The sequence below is a fragment of the Pogoniulus pusillus genome, chromosome 32, assembly GCF_015220805.1.
Source record: "Pogoniulus pusillus isolate bPogPus1 chromosome 32, bPogPus1.pri, whole genome shotgun sequence".
Taxonomy (NCBI): Eukaryota; Metazoa; Chordata; class Aves; order Piciformes; family Lybiidae; genus Pogoniulus; species Pogoniulus pusillus.
In genome coordinates this window covers 5,469,626-5,491,385 of record NC_087295.1, presented here as the reverse complement: position 1 = coordinate 5,491,385, position 21,760 = coordinate 5,469,626, and the positions used below count along the sequence as shown (strand labels likewise).

Below are 21,760 nucleotides of genomic sequence, written 5' to 3'. Positions count from 1 at the left end.
CCTTTTAAAAATATCTGGTCCTAATCAAGACAATAATTAAACATGAGCTAAAACTAGTAAATAGTAGTTGAGAAAGGTTCCAAAGCTAGGAACCTTAATTACATGCGCCACCAAATCTGAATGTGTTGCACAGGAGCACAGAAATAAGATACTTGTGCAGGTTGAGAGTAACAACCTCAGAAAGAAATCATTACTTAACAATAGCACTTCTATTATGTTCAGACAATTGTTATTTCTCCTCTCTGCAGGTAAGGTTGTAGCTAGGTGAAGGGGGTTTAAGCACTCTATGAATCACAATGAAGATTAAGAATGAGCAGCTGTACTGATAAAAGCACCAATTTAAAATGAAGTTTTCTGACCAAATACTTGAGGCCCAGGTGTCCAAAATCTGGCCACTACATCTTGTGTGAAAACAAAACTTCTCTACTACAATTGCCCCCAAAACTTGGCTGAGATAAAAACCTTAAAACCAATACAACACAGAAGACCCACAAGATATCTTTGGAAATGATTGTGCCAAAGTGCACCCTTGAGAGCTTGGGATTGGTTTTATTAAGCTGAATGCATCTAATGCCCCTATTTTGCATGTTCCTGCTTATAGATCCTCACAGTCAGGCACATTAGTACCTCTGAGTAGGGTCAAGCAACTAATGAACAATCTAAATACCTCAGATGATTTATGAAGCCCTTATGAAGCATAGTATGTGCAGTTAAGTATCAAATGCTTTCACCTCAACATAAGGAGAAACTTCTTTACAGTGAGGGTGACAAAGCACCAGAATGGGCTACCCAGACAGGTCATGGAGTCTCCTTCTCTGGACACTTTCAAAACCTCCATGGATGCATTCCTGTGCAAACTACCATAGGGGATCCTTCTTGGGGGGGTGGGAAGGGACCTAAAAACCTCTGGAGGTCCCTTCCAGCCTCTAAAGTTCTGTGAACTTGATGTTTCTACTGGACAATTTCCTCCCCCAACAGAACGAGTATTCTTCTACACGGTAAGGGTCTCACATCACCACCCACTCTGGCATAACATGAATTCAAATCATGGAAAAGACAACATGAAACTCTTGTGGTGGAGTCTGCATCCCTTCCAATTCATCAGCAGATGAATGGGACTGAAAGATCAGGAAACATTAGCCAAAAACTACAGTAAATTGCTTCTTAATCTTCTCTGTGGTGGTGCTCATCAAAACCTGTATTAAGTACATTAATGTGCAGTTCCTTTTTTACACTAATACACACACAGAGGCAGGCCAAGTCCTTTGCTCGTACTTAAGGCTTATTTTCCATGTTTGATGCTGGAAGCTTGGAGGCTAGCCTGTCAAAATACATTACTAGCCATGCTCCCCTGTGCCTGTGGAGATGGCACAGCACTCAGCATGGATCTGCCAACGTTTTCACAGGACACTCTCATAGATGTTTTCATTTTAATGTGTGATAAATCCTTTGGCCCATAGAGACTGCAGTGTCCACACTGCTATGGCATAAAGATCTGGAGAACTTCTTCACCTGTCAGCTAATTAAATGTCATTCTCAAGTTATCATCTAGAAACAGGCAGGACAAAATGCATTTGTTGGGGGTGGGAGTGGTGGAAATTATTCCTAATACTTGGATAGTCTTTTGAGAATGTGCTAAAGCAAACACAAAGCTTAATTGGCAGAAATCAGAGAGACTCTCTGATGTAGCAATAAGGAAAAAGGGTTTATGGCTTTCCCAGATTTTATAAGACTTGTTAGTGGCTCCAGTGAAATCCACATTAAAAGAAATTTCTCTTGAGGAAAAACTCACGCTGCCAGGAGCTAGATGATCTCTCCAAGAGCAAATTATTTTAGCAAGGAAGCCTCATTCCCTGCATTTGGTAGAGCTTTAACAAAATGCTTTAGGATTCCTTCTTCATACTTTGCACAGGAGGCACGCATTCAGGAAGGGAGAGCTTCCTAAAGGCTGGATGCTTACACATGACTTCAATTATACTGCCTGCCCCCAGAGGATCTTCCCACGTAAAAGCTCACTCCAACATTAACTGTCAAAATAACCTCAGTCACTAACATTTTTTTTTCTTTATCCCTCTCTCCTCCTTCCCAAAAACGTTGTCCTTTAGTCTGACCGCTGAATCAAAGAGAGGGATTAAACCAACTCATTATCAATTCAACTTGAATTGGAGATGCAGCTAGGACATAGGAGTTCTGAATTAGTCATGGAAATGCTGCATCTCAGAGCTTTTTGTAACCCCACAGCATACTGAACATTGCATAGCAAAAAAGCTCAGTGGGAAGAATGAATGGACTACCTGGGTGCTACCTGAAGCACGGCTCCAGAGGGGTCAGCTCATTAGCAGCTGTTGAGATTATTGGTTTGGCCAGATGCAATTTAACTGTTACACACACAAAGAAAAAAAAAATCCATATATTTTCTTTTCTTCCTACTTTTGCTATCTTAACATCTGGATGCTTAACTGAAGGGAAAAGTGATAGAGCCTAAGAAAGTAAGCAGCAGCAGGATCCCAAATCTTAGTTTTCAACTTATTTTCTGAGGCTGAGAAAGCTTTTTGACAGGTGATCCTGTGCTTCTGTGTGTAGTATGTGTTAGTGGAAGACCAGTAGGATAGAGAGATTCAAGACTAACACCTGTCTTCCTTACACTGTGGATAAGAAAATTTATCCCATACAGGTAGGAAAGAGGAATGAGGAAGAACAAGGGAATGGGAAATGGGGAGTGAAGGCCTGGAGACAGATGTCTTAACATTTGTGTTGCCATTTATTTTCAGGAAATAAAACCAGACTTTTTTTTCCCCCCCCAGGTGTTTATGTAAATCTTCTGTAAACACAGAGATTTCCAAGAAATTGCAGTGCAGATAAGACAACTATAAACAGAGAAGCTTTATAGGCTGGCCTCTACTTTTACTGACAGTTATATTAAGCTCTAACAAAAGAAGGCCCCTTTCTAGCAGCACAAATTGTTTGCATCCAGACTTGGGAACTGAACAACCTCATTAGCTGTAGAGGGACTGCAGGACTATCAACTATATTATGTTCCTCCCTCTTATGTTACCAACACAACCATCAAAGTTAATGTCATTTTCACTAAGGAAGTTTCATTGAGTTGCATGCATCAAATCTATGTAATTCACTTCTCAAGGGCAAAACAAAAATAACAAGTAAAATCAATAGTATTTTACAGGAAAATTATGTCTAAGGGGCAATAATACAGGTATTAACTGAATTCTTCATTAAGTTTTACTATCCTTCTTATACAAATTAGGTGTAAATTATGGGAGGAAAATTCCCTGTTACACCCCCCTCACCAAATCCTAATCTAATTCTCCAAACATGCTTCAGTAAAGGATCTCTAATTAACTAAAACAGAAATGAATGCTTACTGGTACATGTGCACTCACAAGCAGAATTAAATTCCATGCCTGCAAGGAATGAAAACTGCAAAATCTTGAAGGAAAAAAACAACAGCAAGCCACTTGGATTCAGCTAAAAACAGCCAGAGAGAAGACCACTGGATGTCACTGCAAGAGGCCAGACTAACTCCATAGGAAGGCATTGGGAGGTTGGGTTTGCTCTTTGTGCAGCTTTTCAGCATGGCACATGCAATGGTTTGTTTGCTTCCAACTGATGGAAGCAGAAGTGCTGGAATGCCATAAGGCTACAGTGCATCTCAACTATACCACTTATTTGCACAATGTTAATCACCTGGGTGCACAGCTAGTAGAAAAAAAACAAACAACACAACACTATTCTCCAGCAACTTTCTTCCAGGAGGCTTTTCATAACAGAGCCTAGAAAAGTAATAGAATGCACAAGACAACTTCTACTCTGTCCTTTCCACAAGATTTGAACCAGAAAACTTGTCAGACACTAGGAGTTTTTTTAAAACAGAAAGCAGCTATACTTCCCAAAGTCATCTTGGTTTGAAAGTCTAATCACAGAAGCATCCAGGTTGGAAAAGCCCCTCAGGATCACCATGTCCCAACCTATAACTCTACTTACAAGATTCACCTTAAACCATATCCCTAAACACCACATCCAAAAGACACTCAAATGCAGACTCAGCCACCTCCCTGGGCAGCTCATTCCAGTACTTAACAAGGTCTAGTATCAGTCTATCTTCATTAACGAGGGATGTTGAGGTGCTGGAGCATGTCCAGAGAAGGGCAACAAAGCTGGTGAGGGGCCTGGAGCACAAAGCCTATGAGGAGAGGCTGAGGGAGCTGGGCCTGTTTAGCCTGGAGAAGAGGAGGCTCAGGGGTGATCTTATTACTGTCTACAACTACCTGAAGGGGCATTGTAGCAAGGTGGGGGGTGGCCTCTTCTCCCAGGTAACCAGCAATAGAACAAGGGGACACAGTCCCAAGTTGTGCCAGGGTAGGTATAGGCTGGATGTTAGGAAGAAGTTCTTCACAGAGAGAGTGATTTCCCATTGGAAATGGGTGGAGGCACCATCCCTGGAGGTGTTCAAGAAAAGACTGGATGAGGCACTTAGTGCCATGGTCTAGTTGATTGGATAGGGCTGGGTGATAGGTTGGACTGGATGATCTTGGAGGTCTCTTCCAACCTGGTTGATTCTATGATTCTGCGATTCACATTTCCCTCCCAGAGTATATTAACTAAATGCTGGAGCAAACTGGAATTGAGAAGCACAGACATCAATGAGAAAAATTGGGAAAGTGTGGGGAAGGAATGGAAAAGATCTCTGCTTGTGCATTTCCTGTCTGCACATACCTCACCCAAGGTAGAAGAATAAAACCCTCATGGCAACGAGGGAAGGCCATGTGGTTTGCATCAGATCTCAACTACTTTTAATTAGAGCACAATATTTTTAAGGAAATCATTTTAGTACTCTGCAGGGCCTGTCAGGAGTCTTCTTTCAGAGTTACTGCCATATTTCAAAGGCACTTTGGTTACATTTCTTTGTCTATTTTATAACTTGTGTATAGCACTAGCAGATAGCTGGGGGGGGGGACCCATCCACAGTGTATGGATAAAATACCAGGAGTTTCTACTTGATTTTTATCTCAAATGAGTTCGCTGTGAAAAGAGCATTTTCATCCTAACAGAAAATTAAACTCTAGAATCAGTCAACAGGCAGCTAAACTAAACCAACAACACACACAACTGGGTGTTACCAGTGGAGCAAAAATTCATGGCTGTGGATTGTAATGGAGAGAAGTTTGTGCCATGTAAGCTAACATACATTATTTAGCTGACAAATTTTGAGGTGATAAATAGGGCTTCAGTGAATCCTTAGAAGTACAAAACTGCCTGAACTAGCTGAATGTCATCAAAGCAGACAAACCTAATTTAGGAAGGGATTGCCAAGGGCTACCTAAAAGGCTTGTTTGCCTTTTAATCTCCCAGGGAACTAAAGGTGATGAGTATCCCTCAGGAAAACGTGGGCAGCCCACAGCTGGATGTCTTCAGGATAATCGGGAGTCTCAACAGTCAAATCAAGCATGACTGAGATCTCAGGTACTCCAGAAAAAAAAGCAAAACCACCCCAGGACCTGAAAGTTCAAGACCTTTGTCTCCCCATCTAATTCTCTATCTTGCTGGCTACCTCTCGAGTCACTGTTTAATAAGGTATTTACTATCCACTTATCCAGGAGGACCTAGACAAGAGAATGATAGAAGACCTGAGTTCTGATTAAATGCATCTCCGGTATTGCTGTGATTAATCTATGTCACAGTTCAGCAGTTCAGATACAATTACTAGTTTGAGATTAAGTAAATTAGTGTTGTCTAGACAGCTGTGAAACTTTCTACTTTATGAGGAAAATCCTATCAATATATTATTGTTACAAAAGCATTTGAGTCAACTCAGTTAACAGAATGATCAATGCAAGAGTCAGTGTCTGTTATTTCCAATGACAGTTTTGGATTGGATCAGATTTTACTCCAACTTCTCAGGTTTTCCTGCACGTACCTCATCTTCCTTCCCAACAGGTCTGCATGCAGTGGAAACTGCTTCTTTACACTACACGATACAGAGGACAGCACAGCAGTGTTTCTCCTACACAGCCAAGTGCTGTTTGCTATCACCTGGGCATTCTTATATGAAAACACTCCCCAAAGAGAAATAAAAGAGAGAAGATGTAGAAACAAGCCAAAGATGGTTTCAGTACAGCTGCCAGTCACCCTCCAGAGCCCAGTCATGTAGAAACATCCAAGATCATTTGGGGGAGGGAGAGGGAAGTAACAAAGGAAAAAGAAAACCCCACAACAGATGAATGTGGGAAATTTAGGTAGAGACCTGAGCCAAGTCATCAGTTTATGTTCATTGTTGGAATTACCAACACAACGAGATGCTACTTAAAACAAGCCTTTAAATTAACTGCTGTCCTACCCTCTCCTTTTGCAGAACATTACACTCCTGCATCAGATGGCAGCATGTGCAATTTCCCATTTAGCATCATACCTTAATGACAGAGCAGGTGGCAAAAGCTTACTAGCCAGCCAGTTTGCCCCAGGTGCTGGCAAAGCATGGTTCCCAGTGGCAACAGCCACCCCAGAGCTATGCAGCCAGCAACCAGTGCCCACTGAGCAGCATTGCTCTTTCACTGCTCCCGGGAGCAGCTGCCTGTCTCCACAGAGCTCACAACCACTGCTAGACAGGAGAGGGCCATGGAGCCCATCTGCACAGGGTAACAGCAAGAAAAAACTCAACAACAATTCAAAACCTCATGGGGTACAAAATTTAACCATGTTCAAGCAGACTGATTCAATTACCTGTACGTCATTTATACAACTGGAAGCATAGGAGCCTTTGACATATTTGACTTCCCTTCTGAGGAGAACAGAAAGCCTGCCATAGAGAAGGGATGCTGAACACAAACCTCTCTGATACCATGGTTATGTAGACAGAAAAACACACTCGAATAAGACCAGGCAACAGTGCAGGAGAGACACACATACAGAGCAACCATTCATTCTGAAAATCATTTAGTTTGGAGAGAAAGAGACTAAGAGGTGACCTCATTCATGTTTATAATTATGTAAAAGGTGTGCACCAAGAGGCTGCAGCCAGGCTCTGCTCAGCGATGCCCAATGACAGGGCAATGGGTGGAAGCTGAGGCATAAGAAGTTCCATGGAAACAGGAGGAGATCATTTTTGTACTGTGAGGGTGATGGAACACTGGAACAGGCTGCCTAGGGAGGTTGTGGATTCTCCCTCTCTGGAGACATTGAAGACCTGCCTGGATGTGTTTCTGTGTGATTTGGTATAGGTGACCCTGTTCTGGATGAGCTTTTGAAGTCTCTTCCAGCCCCTAACATTCTGTTGTTCTGAAAACCCTCTCAGCCCCAGAACAGATCCGCCAGCAGCAACTGGGAGAAACTAGGAGAAAAGTAGAGCTGCAAACACAACAGTGGTGTCAGCCCCACAGTCAGGAAAACAATCAAGAGCATATTTATCCTCTCCCTGTTCTTGTGCCTTGCATTGCATAGTGCCCACCTGCATAGAAATCTCCAGATCAGTATTCTCTATTAAACTTCCACAGTTCAAACCCACCTTGTCCATGACTCAAGCCATCACAAATCAGTGTCTCGTGGCTGTGACACACAAGCACACATACATCCCATCCTGCCAATGATGCATTGAAGTGATCATCTTCAGCATAACACCATACCAAACAGGAGTAGGGGCTGTGGATGCCTTACCCCATCTCATCATCACATTGGCTTATCTGCCAGCTCTCTCATCATCACACAACATTAAAGAGCACATTGAGCAGAGCTGCAGGATTTAGTCCTCAGGAAGCACTCTGCAGGAGTCTCAAATCCAGTTAAAGTCAACATGAACTAAAGATGCTCAGCACGCCATGAGATTAAGTCACCAATTAATACTCCACACGCAGAGGAGGGAGAGACAGCACAGCACCAAAAGGCTTTGGGCTGTAAAGCAAGTTCTCTGAAGCAACCAAGCACAAGGGCTCCAAAGAAAGAAAAATGAATCTGTCAAAGGCCCCCACTGGGCCTCTCTCCTACAAGAAGGCCATGAGATTACTAGATCAGGTAGCTATAATAGAGCCAGTAAATCAAAAGGATCCCCATTTTCCTTCAGTCTCCTGCAAAGGCACAGATCATTAGCAACACTACCAGCCCACTATCCATTTTGTTATTGCAGCATGAGTAAGCAAAAGGAGTTAGAACCAGCAGATATAGCAGAAGGAACAGAGTGACGTTTATTAGAGTCTGACCTTCAAGGATAAGTATTTCTGTCCTTACTCAGGGAGAACTACCACTAACGTCAGAGGGGATTTGGAGCAGCAGCAGTACAAGAAGGTCCTTCAAAGGGGGATACAATCAGTAGAATGGCATTTCCCTGGGAACAAAACCAATGTGGTGACAGGAAAATCCTCCTTCAAACCCTCTAACAAAAAGAGACAGACAACTCACAAATACCTTCCAGTCCTCTGCGATTTACTCTTACCTCTGTGATGTTTTCTTGTATTTTCTCCTGCAGGAAAAGAACAAAATATAACTGAGATAAGAAGGCTCCACTGGTGAGGAGGAGGAAAGGAGAAGGTCAGAAATAACAAGCAATTATGTGAAGTAATTTTTGGCACGAGATTGCTCCAATCCTGACATCACTGTTTGCTTCTGCTAACATCAGTAGTGGCTGCCACTAACTTCAGTAGAAAAAGGTGTTTGTCTGGACTGATAACTTGCCTTTTCTTGCAGGATAGAGCTGCTGCAGCTGGGAACAACTACTCTGAATGACTTAACTGGAAGTCCTAATAACAGAAATTTGCTTCTATTTACTAGCAGTAGTTTTTATGGCTCCATACCCAGCAGGTTAAGTATAGTCTGTTCTGTGCGGAACCCACCAATATGAAGTGGTGGTGCTGTGATGCATCCAGGCACATTGGCTGTGGTCAGTCTGGAAGACTCCCGAGGTTTTACAGTAGCCTTGTTCTAAAATGGAAGTCTAGCTCTTAGCAAGCTCTTGACTTCACCAAACGCCAGATACCTCATCACAGTGATTTGTTTTGCTGCACATATCTTGGGACTTATCTGACCTGAGCTCAAACCTAGCAATGGCAAGAGCAGATAAGCTCTCAACCCTTATGCCACATCAGTTGCAGCAAAGGCTTTGTAAACCTCTTACTCCTCTCAGCACAGTGGATTTCATCTTCTGCAGTAGACACTGGCACAACCTGCCAATACTCAGAGAAAGGCAATAACCCTGAGTCCCTCTGCATGGTTACCTATGTGGCCATACAGTTAGCTTCAGAGGTGTATCAGCACTGAATGCTGTCTGGGAGCCCTTGATCATGGAACAGCCTTTTCCAATAGCTTTGCACAGTGCCTGGCAAAACAGGGCATTGGTTTTACCTGAGCTCAGCTCTGCTCTTATGCATTAAGGCAAAACTAGCTATCTCCAAACTTCACAAGCAGCAATGGAACAAGTCTGAGTGTGCACCGTGATGAGGAGTGCAAGACTGAGTGGCCTTTCTTTAGCCATACACTAACAGATGTTCCCCATCTTCTTAATGACCAGGCAATAACCTTAGAACAGGTGTACTGCTCTAAGCATCAAGTTCTGCTTTTTAGTTTGCTATTACTGCACATGGAAAACTGTGGCTAAGACAGACCCAGAAAATCCAAATCAAGGAGTGTTCTTTCTTAAAGATAACAAGGAATATGGGGGTGGGGGTGAAAAGGATTGTAGTGCTATTTTCTACTTAGTAAGGAACCTGTAGAATGCATCCTGGCTATTGCATCCTTCATATTATATTACCTTTAAAAAATGTGCTCATGTTTGTACCTCCTTCTGTATTCTGACCATGTTAAAATCACAATAATCCTAGATATTTACTTTAAAAGGATTTAAAAATATTTCATTTACACTTCTCTGTGTGAGGAATTACCTATTCAAACTTGTTCAGATGCAAAGGAGCAAAAAAGGCAAACATTCATGGCAGTAGTAGGATTCTAACTTACTGGTACTCAGGATACTAACACATACAAGCAGAAACCCAGCTGGACATAAGCAAGCCTTAGAGAAATGCTCATTTTAATTTAACAAGAATGAAAAAGTAGGAAATTTCATTTTGAAGGGTTTAGATTCAGAAGTTTACATATACTCTGATAAATACAGAAAGGGACCAAATTTGTTTGTCAAAATAAAACTGCTGAAAACAAACCCCCACCATTGGCCATTACAGACCAGGGTGATTAAACTATCTTAATTCCTTAGAAAAAATCCAAACTTGCTTCAACTTTTATTTCTGCTTTGTATGGTTTTTTAAACATCAAATAAAGTTAGTCATAAGTTAACATTTTCCCTTGACTATTTCTTATGGTGCAGTCCATAACCATTTTTCACTTTATTGGTTAATGACTTCCATATCACTTTTACAAAGTGTTTCCCTTTCAATCAAGCTTCTCATTTGAGCAAAGATACCATTCATTAACTCCTAATTACCTAACATTTCCATGTGTACTTTAAGAGGTGACCCAGTCGTAGGGTGACTCTTTGCATTTGAACAATAACATCAATTTTTGGTTTAGTTTCACTTTTAATGCACCTTTTACTCAAGAATATTTTCACTGCACTGGAAAACTGTGTGCTGTCATGGACCACAGGACTGGGGGAAAATGCACAGTCATAGGAGTTTATATATATACATACACACATACACATTTTTTTGCTTTTAAATTATTGTTGCTTATTGTTTCCACACCTGCTGTCCACTTAGAGTCAAAGTTTGAAGGTGCCAAGTTAGTGATTGCATTTACAGGCTCTGAACTTGCACGTTACAGCTGAAGAGAACACAATTAAAGGAGACACTCATTTAAGAATATTGTCACTACTGCCTGCCCTTGCTTTAAAAGGAGCTCCACCAGCAGATTCTGATACCCACCAAAAACATTCCTGTACACCTGAACTTTCAGCGCATCAAGAACAAGGTCTAACAATGCTACTTACCAGTGTTATCCAAAGCTAGTGTTGACAACACAACTCTGCTTCCATCTTTACCTTGCTTTCACCAACACAACGTCAACACCTACTTGCTTTATGCTTACAAAACACTGCCTACACCTGCTTTAAATGAAGTGAGATCATTCCAAACAAGGAAGTTGGAAAGTGCCTCTTTTAAATACGACAGCAGATGGCTGCAATCAGTAATCATGTGTGAAGTAACAAGAGGAAAGCAGAGGGTGGGGACTTGGGTTTGCTTGAGTTTGATTGTTTGGGGTATTTGGGGGGGGTGGGGGGAGTGTTAAGTTGTTTATTTTTTAAAATATGTGACACAAGCCATCCTGGTTTATATCCCAGGAGGAGTCTATGCAGAGATGAGCTCGCTACTGAGTTACCTTTAGCAGATGTCTGGGAGTAGTTTGCAAAGAGCAGGCTGGAAGGGGACCTCATCACTGTTTACAGCTACCTGAAAGGATGCTGTGAAGAGGTTGATGCTGGTCTCTTCTCATAGGTAAATAGTGAGAGAACGAGAGGGAATGGCCTCAAGCTGTGACTGGGTAGGTTTAGACTGGACATCGGGAAACATTTTTTCTCAGTGATAGTGGTCAGGCATTGGAATGGGCTGCCCAGGGAGGTGGTTGAGTCACCAACCCTGGATGTGTTTAAAAGTCATCTGAATGTGGTGCCTGAGGATACTATTCAGGGTGCACCTTGCAGAGTAAGGATATTGGTTGGACTTGGTGATCCTGAGCGTCTTTTCCAACCTGAATGTTTCTGTGATTCTGTGAAACCTGGAAACAGACACATCTTCCTGCCAAGCTCAAGTGATGTGTGCTTTTCTGAACAAAAATCAAGCCACCCCTCTGTCCCAGGAGGCAAAGAATAGAGAAATCTGAAGGAGATGATCATAGAATCATTACAGAATCGCAGAATGTCAGGGGCTGGAAGGGACCTGGAAGGATCATCTAGTCCAGTCCCCCTGCCAGAGCAGGATGATCACAGTATCACACAGTATCACAGTATCATCAGGGTTGGAAGAGACCTCACAGATCATCAAGTCCAACCCTTTACCACAGAGCTCAAGGCTAGACCATGGCACCAAGTGCCACGTCCAACCTTGCCTTGAACAGCCCCAGGGACGGCGACTCCACCACCTCCCCGGTGATGTTACAGCTGATGTTACAGCTCCCCACACCTGTGGGCCATCCTGTGCTCATGCCACAGGAGGTTTATTGCTGTCAGCTCAGTTTGTCTTCACGCTGCACGTGTGCCATGCTAGAATTGCCACATCCATTCAACTCCCATTACCTGCTGTGCAGTGTATTACTCACAGGGCTATGTTAGCTTACATTAAAAAAAATAAATTAGAACAAAGTAGACTTTTTCATGCTGAAGAGAATTAGCAGGTGAGTCACACTAGGTAGGCCCTTATATTACCAGTGTTAACTAGAAATAACTTCACTGAAATTAATGCAATTACACCTGCACAAGAGTAGTATGAAGTGAGTCAGTCCTAGTAGAAGAAGGCTGCTGAAGTCTGATGAAAATAAACCCAAAATAGGTCTTTTGTAACAATCAAAACTAAACAAAGTGGTGAGTAGCACTTTCCTTTTTTCACCCAAATGAGATGAAGTTGACAGGGCAGATGAATCTACTATTTCAGTATCTTTTAGGGGCAAATGAATCCTTTGTGTGGTCAGAGGAATAACAAAATATACTAGCCCAGCATAAACTCAGGACAGACTTTTGAAGGTACTTAAGCACCAGTAAGCTGTAGCCAGCTACAGCTGTGTGGGAACTCCCACTGAGATAAAGAAATACACAGAATTTCTCTCTATGCTTGAATGCTCATCAGCTTCTTCCAGGCTAAGTATCCATCCCCAGGGTTATGTTTCTATCTCTATCATTTAATTCTGGTGCACCATCAGGCAAATTAGGATTCTTTCTATAGGCTCTCTGTATTTCCCCTTCAGATCCCTCTCCACTAGCTTGTTAGCTTTTCAGGCCTGTGGCTTTAGCTATATGGCATCTTGCACAGCAGTTTATGTCGGTGAGGCTGGAGCCTAACAAACACTCTCTTGAACTGTTGCAAGAACCTCCCATCGTTCCTGTGCAGCTAGAAATCGACATTAATAGAAACACAAAACAATGTCTGAGTTTGGCAACTATGTTCTCAGGTCTTCCTCTTCTGAGAGATGCAAGTTAATATGATTGAGTAGGTACAGGGAGGAGCAAGGGCGGAGAGGCTGGGGGAAGTAACTCTGCCAGCTGCTCTGGTTTTGCCCCATAATCAGACTCAGAATATTAAGCAGCTAGATGAATTATTCTTTCACTCCTACACAGCCTCCAAGTAATTGCCTAAACCACTTAATTTTTTTTCCACTCATAATAGAGGCTATGTTAATGTGGTGTTATTCCACATTAATTCCACAGGGTTTGTATTAATGGCATCTTTTCAGTATATGGAGTAAAACTGTGGGTGCTGCAGAAGTAGTAGGGAGGATCTGTACCTAACTTCATCCCTGGAAATTTATACCAATGTCTAAAAGTTAACAAGCATCACACTCTGCACACACACTGCTGCTAGAGACAGGGCAAAATCTGCTCTTGGTGAGGTCTCTGCAGGCTCATAACTTCAGTGTGGTTATCAGTCTTAGGCCATGAGCTGAAGGACAGCTGGTTAAGGACCTGAGGTACACGCAGGTGAATTCAGGTGACACTTCTGTGAGTTAATGCTTCCCATCTCAGGAACTGCTGAGACGAAATGACTCAGTTTTCAGGCTGCAGCTCAGGATGGGAACTCACAGTGGCTTAATCACAGTGGCTTTTTGTTTAGCTTGGGTTCAGAGGCCACACACCAAGCAGCTTAGCAAGCCAGATAGATCTTTTCAAGTTTTTAAAACTTGGTGGCCTGTACTCTCCCCTATGTATAGCCAGCTGACAATGCCACCCACATGGTAAAAAATATCTTCCTCACATCTAAATCTCCTCTCTTTCATCACAGAACTTTAGAGGTTGGAAGGGACCTCCAGAGATCATTGAGTCCAACCTTCCTGCAAAGTTTAAAACCATCACTCCTTGTCCTGTTGCAACTGGCCATGATAAAATGTCTGTTCCCTTTAGGTACTGACAGGCCACAGCAAGGTCTCTGTCCTGCGGAGAGGCTCACCAGAGCCTGCCTGCCCTACCTTTACTTCTGTCACTGTCCCTGGTAAACACAACTAGAGCTAGGCGCAGAAAAAGGAACCTCCTGCCTGAAGAGGAGCATTTTGCAAAAGCCACTTCTTCTGAGGAAGCACAGCTATTAACCAGCTGCCACAAGCAAATATTTAAAATTAGCTATTCATAAGCTCGAGGAGAAAAAGGGAATTTTCTTCTTCTATATTTAGAAGCTTTATAATTAGCATGTTTAAGATGTGAGTGGGAGCTTAATCATCCATTAACAAAAGCACCCAACAACATCTGTCCTTCAGTACCCAAATCCCACCACGTCTATAGCTCACAGAAGCCAGAAGTATTAATCTCTGCTTTTCTACAGGGGTCCTCTCACCAGCTCATCTGGAAGCACAGAGAGAAGCATCCACCCCACACCGTGCACATTCAAACGGGTCTTTTCTTTTGTTTCCTTTCCTGCTAGAGCTAAGCTTCTGATGTTAAGAGTAGGTGTTAAGATAACACTACTAAAAACCTATTTCAGAGTTTAGCAAGCCAGCAGTGAGATATGCAATGAAACTTGGCAAGTGAGAAACAAACCTGTCTACAGGCTGAATCTGGAAGTCTTCTTGTTCTTTTGTTACCCATCAGTGAATTTACTGAATTATGTCACTCCCCTTCCTTTTATTGTAAGAGCTGACCACAATTCCATTTACTGCTTTTGTCCTCAAATCCTTCCAGTTCATTGGACCAGAACCCCCAGGACTTTCCCTTGATGGCCATGTCTAAGCAGAAGGATTTAGAGCATTTCCCATCTCCCAAGCCCAGGTATCTTCTCTGGCCATAGCGTGGTGGTGCAGCAGTTCATACAGGGGGTAGTGCCATCCCCCTGTGCATCATTCCCAGGGGGAGGTGGCTGATGGCTCAGATCAAGCCAGATTTTCTGACCAACGAGCTCACTTCAGTAAATTGAAAATCTTCCCTCTCAGAGGCTCGATATTCTGAATCATGCAGCGCATTAGCAATTAATCGTCATCGTCACAGGATTAGTGATGCATTTACATTACGTTACCAAAGCCTATATTAATAACCATGTGCAAATCAATTCACAGAAACCCAATCCCACACCACAGGCTACAAAAGCAGCATCTGTCAAAGCTCAGAATCCTGTGGCAGCCCTGACCAGAACTCAGAAATGTATTGAGATTGACAGGCTTCAAAGGTTATGATGCATCACCTCCTGCTGGGTTTTTAATTCCTTAAGAAAGCTGGCCTTCCTGTTGCAGTTGTTTTACTCACTCTCTAGGCAATGAACTTTTAAAAGTAATTTTTTTTTTCTACCTCATAGGCTGTTTACCAAAATGCTAAGTTAAAAAGAATATGATCAAAGAGACTAGTGCAGCAGAGGAGAAGAAGTCACAAGAAATGGATGTGGAAAGAAGGAAAAAAAATTCGGCTGGTACTTGAAATTTGATGGAGGGTTTAGGTGGGATTCTTAAGAAACAAGGAGTCATTTTGACCTGGATCCTGAACTGCATCAAGAGAAGCATGCCCAGCAGGGCGAGGAAGGGGATTCTCCCCTTTTACCCTGCTCTTGTGAGATCCCACCTGGAGTACTCTGTACAGTTCTGGAGCCCCCAACACAAGAAGGACATTGAACTGTTGGAGTAAGTCTAGAGGAAACCACGAAGATGATCAGAGGGCTGGAGCAGCTCTACTAAGAGGGCAGCTACAAAAGTTGGGGCTCTTCATCACGGACAAGATAAGGGTTTGAGGAGACCCTGGAGTGGCCTTCCAGAATCTGAAGGGGGCTACAGGAAGGCTGGGGAGGGACTATTTACAAGGTCTTGTAATGACAGGATGAAGAGTAATAGGTTTAAACTTGAAGAGAGGAGATTTAAACTAGATGTTAGGAAGAAGTTCTTTACAGTGAGGGTGGTGAGACACTGGCACAGGTTGCCCAGGGAGGCTGTGAGTGACCTGCTCCAGTGGCAGGGGATTGGAGCTAGATACTCTTTGAGGTGCCTTCCAACCTAAACCATTCTAAGAACTACATGAGAAGTACAGAAACTACAGAAAGAGTGATTGGCCATTGGAATGGGCTGCCCAGGGAGTTGGTGGAGACCCTAACCCTGGAAGTGTTTAAAAAGAGACTGGATCTGGCACTTGGTGCCATGATTTAACTGATTAGATAACACTGGGTAACATGTTGGACCTGATGATCTCAAAGGTCTTTTCCTATCTGATTGATTCTGTGATAGCAAAGAGGATGAGGCAGTCACTTGTCTCACTACAAGTGTATAAGGGCATGTGTGACAAAGGCATAAAAAAAAACAAAGACAAGAAAGGTTCATGATTGAAACAGGATGATTTCAGTAGAAATTAAGATAGCTGAGAGGAACAACAGATTTACGGTTGAAAAAGGAGGGAAAACCATTCACAGAAAGTATGACTACAAAGTAAAAATGGATCTTGTGCTCAACTTGAAATTAGTAAATAATATATCAAAAAATAATTCAAAGGCAGAAAATATCCTCACTAATTTCACCCAAGGAAAATGCTGGTTTGATAAATTTAAGCTGCTTTGGCTGACCCTTGGATTTCTCTAGACTTTGACCCTTGGATTTCTCTACACTACTGAGTTTTCTAAACAACTGGGCAAAAAAGACACTTAGAGTTTCATCTCCAAAATTAATTGCAAACACTAAGAAACACAAACAATCAATCAGTGTCTCTTGTGCTGTCTGCTTTGCTGTGACATTTTCCCATGACAAGGGCTCTTACCTGTGCCTTAACCAGTTTCCCACTTGGTCATCTGGGGTCTAATGTGTTTACTGATTCTACATGAAGCATAGCTGGAGAGACAAAGATGTCTTTACACTCTCCTCACAGAAAAGCCTCTGTGACAGCACTGGCAGGAAGGAATTCCTTCTGCAGTACAAGCTCAAGGTAGCTGCAAGCCCTTCTCTAGCCAATTAGTAAAGAATGGACAGAGCCTGGAGGTGCTGCAGATGGGCATTCTGGATGTGGTCTGAGCAGCCTGACATTACCACCACTATTATACGAGATGCTCTCGTGACAGATGGTCATCTAAAATTGCACCCGACTCCAAATCCCTTCATTGCTCATACAGCCTGCATGATGGCCACCAACTCCCTAGCAAAGCAGGGATTCAAGTATGGGAAGGGAGAGGAGGAAAGTGGGAAAGAGGGTCAGTAAAAAAAGGAGTTTCCCTTGAGATCTATTTCTGCAGATAATGATACAACTGCTTGGACCTACTTGGCACTACAAACTCTACCAAAGGCTTGATCTTATTTCCCAAGGCTAGTGTACAAGCAGCCATGTACTAACCTTGAGCAGGACCCTATACAGCTATAATACTTCTATTCAAGGAGTAGTCTGAGAGGCATATTAAAGGTATTTTATGTTCTGCTACCATAAAAATGATCTAGAATTTGTTTAGCTTCACTTCAACACAGGGCAATCATGGCTTGCAGGGCAGCTGCCATGGATCTTTTGTTCACAGCACAACACATGTACCTAAGAAGGAGAAAAAACAGCACAGGAAGATATCACTTAATTGATCTGCATTGAATACATGCAGGCTTTGAGTCTGAAGTACAAGAATCTCCAGGCAGCACTGGGAACCCTGCAGGGACAACAGAGCACTGCAGCTTCATCATCAAATGAGGTTTTCAGCAAGGCTAAATTAGGAGGACAAACTCAAATACAGAGTTGGAATTGCCCCTTACTGGGCAACAAACTGGACTGGGATTTTAATGTGTTGGCATCTTAACTGGAGAAGTCAACAAATGTTCTTCTAAAAATATTATTTCATTCATGTAGATTTTGTACAGAGCTGGTACAATTACTGAAATCTTGAGGTTCTTCCTGTATTTTTACTTAGTTTTCCACCATTGCTCATATAAAAACCAATAACAAACTAGCCAACACCAAAAATCAAACAAAAACCTCTGCCACTGCAGTTGGTGTGGATTTAACTGAATAAAAAAATGAAGTAAAAAATGAGTCTGTTTCTGAAAATCTAACCCTCTGAAAAAAACATGATCTATGGCTCATTCTGTTTTTTCTTAGTACACAGCAAGCAAATTCTCTTGTGCTTCACACATGCCATATTCTCAAGGTAAGTGCATGCTCATAAAAATCCAGTTATAGGAAAGTACATTGCAGGGAAATAAAGTCTTGAGGTCTGAAAGGAATATGAAGTAGTTCTCAGTATCCATGCTTAATATATATATATATATATAAGGGTGGTGAAACACTGGAACAGGGAAGTTGTGGATGCTTTCTCCCTAGAGGTGTTCAAGGACAGGTTGGATGAGGCCTTGAGCAACCTAATCCAGTGGGAGGTGTCCCTGCCTATGGCAGGAGGTTGGAACTGGATGATCTTTGAGGTCCCTGCCAACCTAAACCAGTCTGTGATTCTGTCTATTATAACATATATTTCATATGTGCATACATAACTGTCAAATCACCACAGTGTATGACCTCTGCATATTTCCTATTTGAAAACAGATAGATATACTTAGTCCAATGGATTGCTGCTTTCCAGCTGGCCGCTCCAAAAGGCTTATAGAATCATAGAATCATAGAATCAACCAGGTTGGAAGAGACCTCCAAGATCATCCAGTCCAACCTATCACCCAGCCCTAACCAATCAACTAGACCATGGCACTAAGTGCCTCAGCCAGGCTTTTCTTGAAGACTTCCAGGGACGGTGCCTCCACCACCTCCCTGGGCAGCCCATTCCAATGCCAATCACTCTCTCTGGGAAGAACTTCTTCCTAATATCCAGCCTATACCTACCCTGGCACAACTTGAGACTGTGTCCCCTTGTTCTATTGCTGGTTTCCTGGGAGAAGAGGCCACCCCCCACCTGGCTACAATGCCCCTTCAGGTAGTTGTAGACAGTAATAAGATCACCCCTGAGCCTCCTCTTCTCCAGGCTAAACAACCCCAGCTCCCTCAACCTCTTTTCATAGGATTTGTGCTCCAGGCCCCTTACCAGCTTTGTTGCCCTTCTCTGGACATGTTCCAGCACCTCAACATCTTTCTTGAATTGAGGGGCCCAGAACTGGACACAGTACTCAAGGTGTGGCCTGACCAGTGCTGAGTACAGGGGAAGAATAACCTCCCTTGTCCTACTGGCCACACTGTTCCTGATGCAGGCCAGGATGCCATTGGCTCTCTTGGCCACCTGGGCACACTGCTGCCTCATCTTCAGCTTACTGTCTATCACTACTCCCAGGTCCCTTTCCTCCTGGCTGCTCTCAGCCACTCTGTCCCCAGCCTACAGTGCTGCTTGGGGTTGTAGTGGCCAAAGTGCAGAACCCTGCACTTTGGCTCTGAAATCAGTAAAGGGGATGAGCGGCAAAGTACAGGATGGGTGGTACTGCAACATGCCTATTCTGTAGCCTCTCCCACTGGAAGACCTTGTGGAACTTTTTGCACAATGGGATCGGAGGCCCCGAGCACAGAAGTGCTTCTCATTGTGCTTACAGGGCTACAGTGACCTCCGAGGTGGGATGCGGCTTCCTTGCTAGCACAATGTCTCCGAGAGGGCAGCGCACACGCAGGCTTTCCTGTGCGTTCTTTAGTCGCATCCTGCTCATTTCCCTTAGAAAAGAGCTTGTGAAAACCGCTCTTACCAACGAGGAGCGTTCCAAGGAACAGCTCCTCTCAGAGTAAAAGGCAAAGAAGAATTTTGTAGAGCACGGATGGGTTGCATCATATGCATTGGAAGCACCGAGAGCCGTTCAGCAAAAATCCTGTTCCCTCAGTGACAAAAAGCTGTGAGACTCAGGAAGGAACAAGAAGGTTCAGATGAAAAACTTGGTTTAATCACTGCTACTATGTAAAATGAGCACATTCAGATTCTGCAGGAGCCAAACAGGCAGCTGTCCAGTTTGTTTCATGCAGAGTGTCTCTCTGATTAGTTACAGCGTGCACGATGATGGGGAGGGGAGAAGTCATTCTTTGTACCCTGGATTAAATACCAAGACAGGAAACATGGACTGGAATTACACCAGACCAGAGCAGTCTCACGTGTGAAGTCACTAACCAAATCTGCATCTCGCCCTGAGCTCTAGTAAAATCTATCAGGCTGTTGGTTGTTATTGTTTCCCCCCTCCAACCTCCCTCCTCCCCGAACACAAGCCACCCCCTCTGTCTGCTAGTAGACAGCTGGTGTGACGCAGGATTTTAAATCTCATGGTTTTGTGCCAGGCCCTCTCCTGACTCTGGGTTACAGGCTGAAACACTCAGATTACTGTTGGACAAGCCTAAACACAGGAAGAAAAAACTACTGCACAAAGATGCAGTGTTCCCATTCCAAAAGATGGTTCGCTTCCCCATTCCCACACCCCCCCAGCCCCCTCCTTTAGCATGCTGGTAGTGTGCAAAATTATCCAGCCCTTTCAGCGACCCTACTTTGTGCAGAGAGTCAGGGCTGTTATTGTCCCAACACTGCCTCCTCATTAGCAGCCCAGCTATTAAACATCACTCTTAGAAAAGGCAATATTCAAACTTCTCTTTCAGAACCAAGGCTCTTCTCCTGGGCTTGTCAGCACTCCATCTTTCTCCAGATGCAGGGACACTACAGCAGGAAGCCATCTGAATAACAATGGGCCATTGTGCAAGCAGGGGAAAAGTGGTTCCATGTAGGCTCCTGCCTTCAAAACTGCTGGTTGCAGTGGGGCTCAGCACCTTCAGCAGGCTGCCTGCTGCTCCTTCAACATCATTTCTGTATCAATACAACATTGTTCTCTGCAAAGAGTGAAGAAGGTTGCCCATCTTTCCTTTCTCCACAAGGCATGAACGACATGGGTGTGATGGCACACAGCTGGCTACACCAAATTAGGCACGAAGGCGGAGGGAAGGAGCGGAGCAATGAGAAGGAGGAGAGGTGGCAATGCTGCTGTCTGCAGCTCAGAAATGTTGCCCTGCAATCTCAGCGTGGGAATTCCTTGTCACACAGGAGGGAACTTCAGGAGAGGGAACTGGGAAGGACAGGTGGGTGGATGGGAGCAAGCATTGAGCACACACACAGAGAATGAAGGAGGCTGTGTGAGATTTCTATTCCTTAAGACCCTACTCCACGCTGTCACCAGCTGCCTCACAAGCATCTAGATGCCACAGCAACCATGAAGGAGAATGGTGTCACCAGAAGCCTCACATATAAAGATGTATTTAAGTAAGAAGTCCTGTCCTTTCCACACAGCAGGTGCCATGGGAGCAACAGTCTCACTAGTTCTCAAAAGTTTGGCTGCTTTAAGGGAGGAGCCAAGCTCCTTCCCTCTGGTCCAGAAGAGGAGCAGAGCTGCCTCCATAAGGTAAATAGGTAATTCAAAATGCAATTTGATGTTTCACAGACTGAGAGGCTAGGTTGGGGCCATTATGGTAATTTTTTCCAAGTTATTCAGCAGATTTGCATAACTCAGGAATTTCATTCTGCTACATTTGCAAGAAGATATCTTTGCTGCAGCCAAGCTAATTAGAAACAGATCTTCTAGAGATCTCTGAGCATTTAATACACAAAAGCCTTTCTCTAGCAGCATTTTGAAGGTGCTCGCTGTACAATATCAATGACTTCATCTATACAGCTAGACAAACTGCATCCAAAGCTGTAGGCTCTCTGCACCTGCAACACTA

General features: G+C 43.4%; 1 protein-coding gene across 10 annotated transcripts in view; it reads right to left on the bottom strand.

Moving 5' to 3' along the window:
- PDE1C (phosphodiesterase 1C) overlaps positions 1-21,760 on the bottom strand; it is a 347,029-nt gene that overhangs the window by 180,851 nt on the left and 144,418 nt on the right. Inside the window, exon 4 of one of the 10 annotated variants that reach the window (XM_064169711.1) lies at positions 8,441-8,467. The exons of the other annotated variants lie outside the window; for them this stretch is intronic. Within the exon in view, the coding sequence (XP_064025781.1) occupies positions 8,441-8,467 (27 nt within the window). The remainder of the gene's footprint in view (positions 1-8,440; positions 8,468-21,760) is intronic. 10 annotated transcript variants of the gene reach the window in all.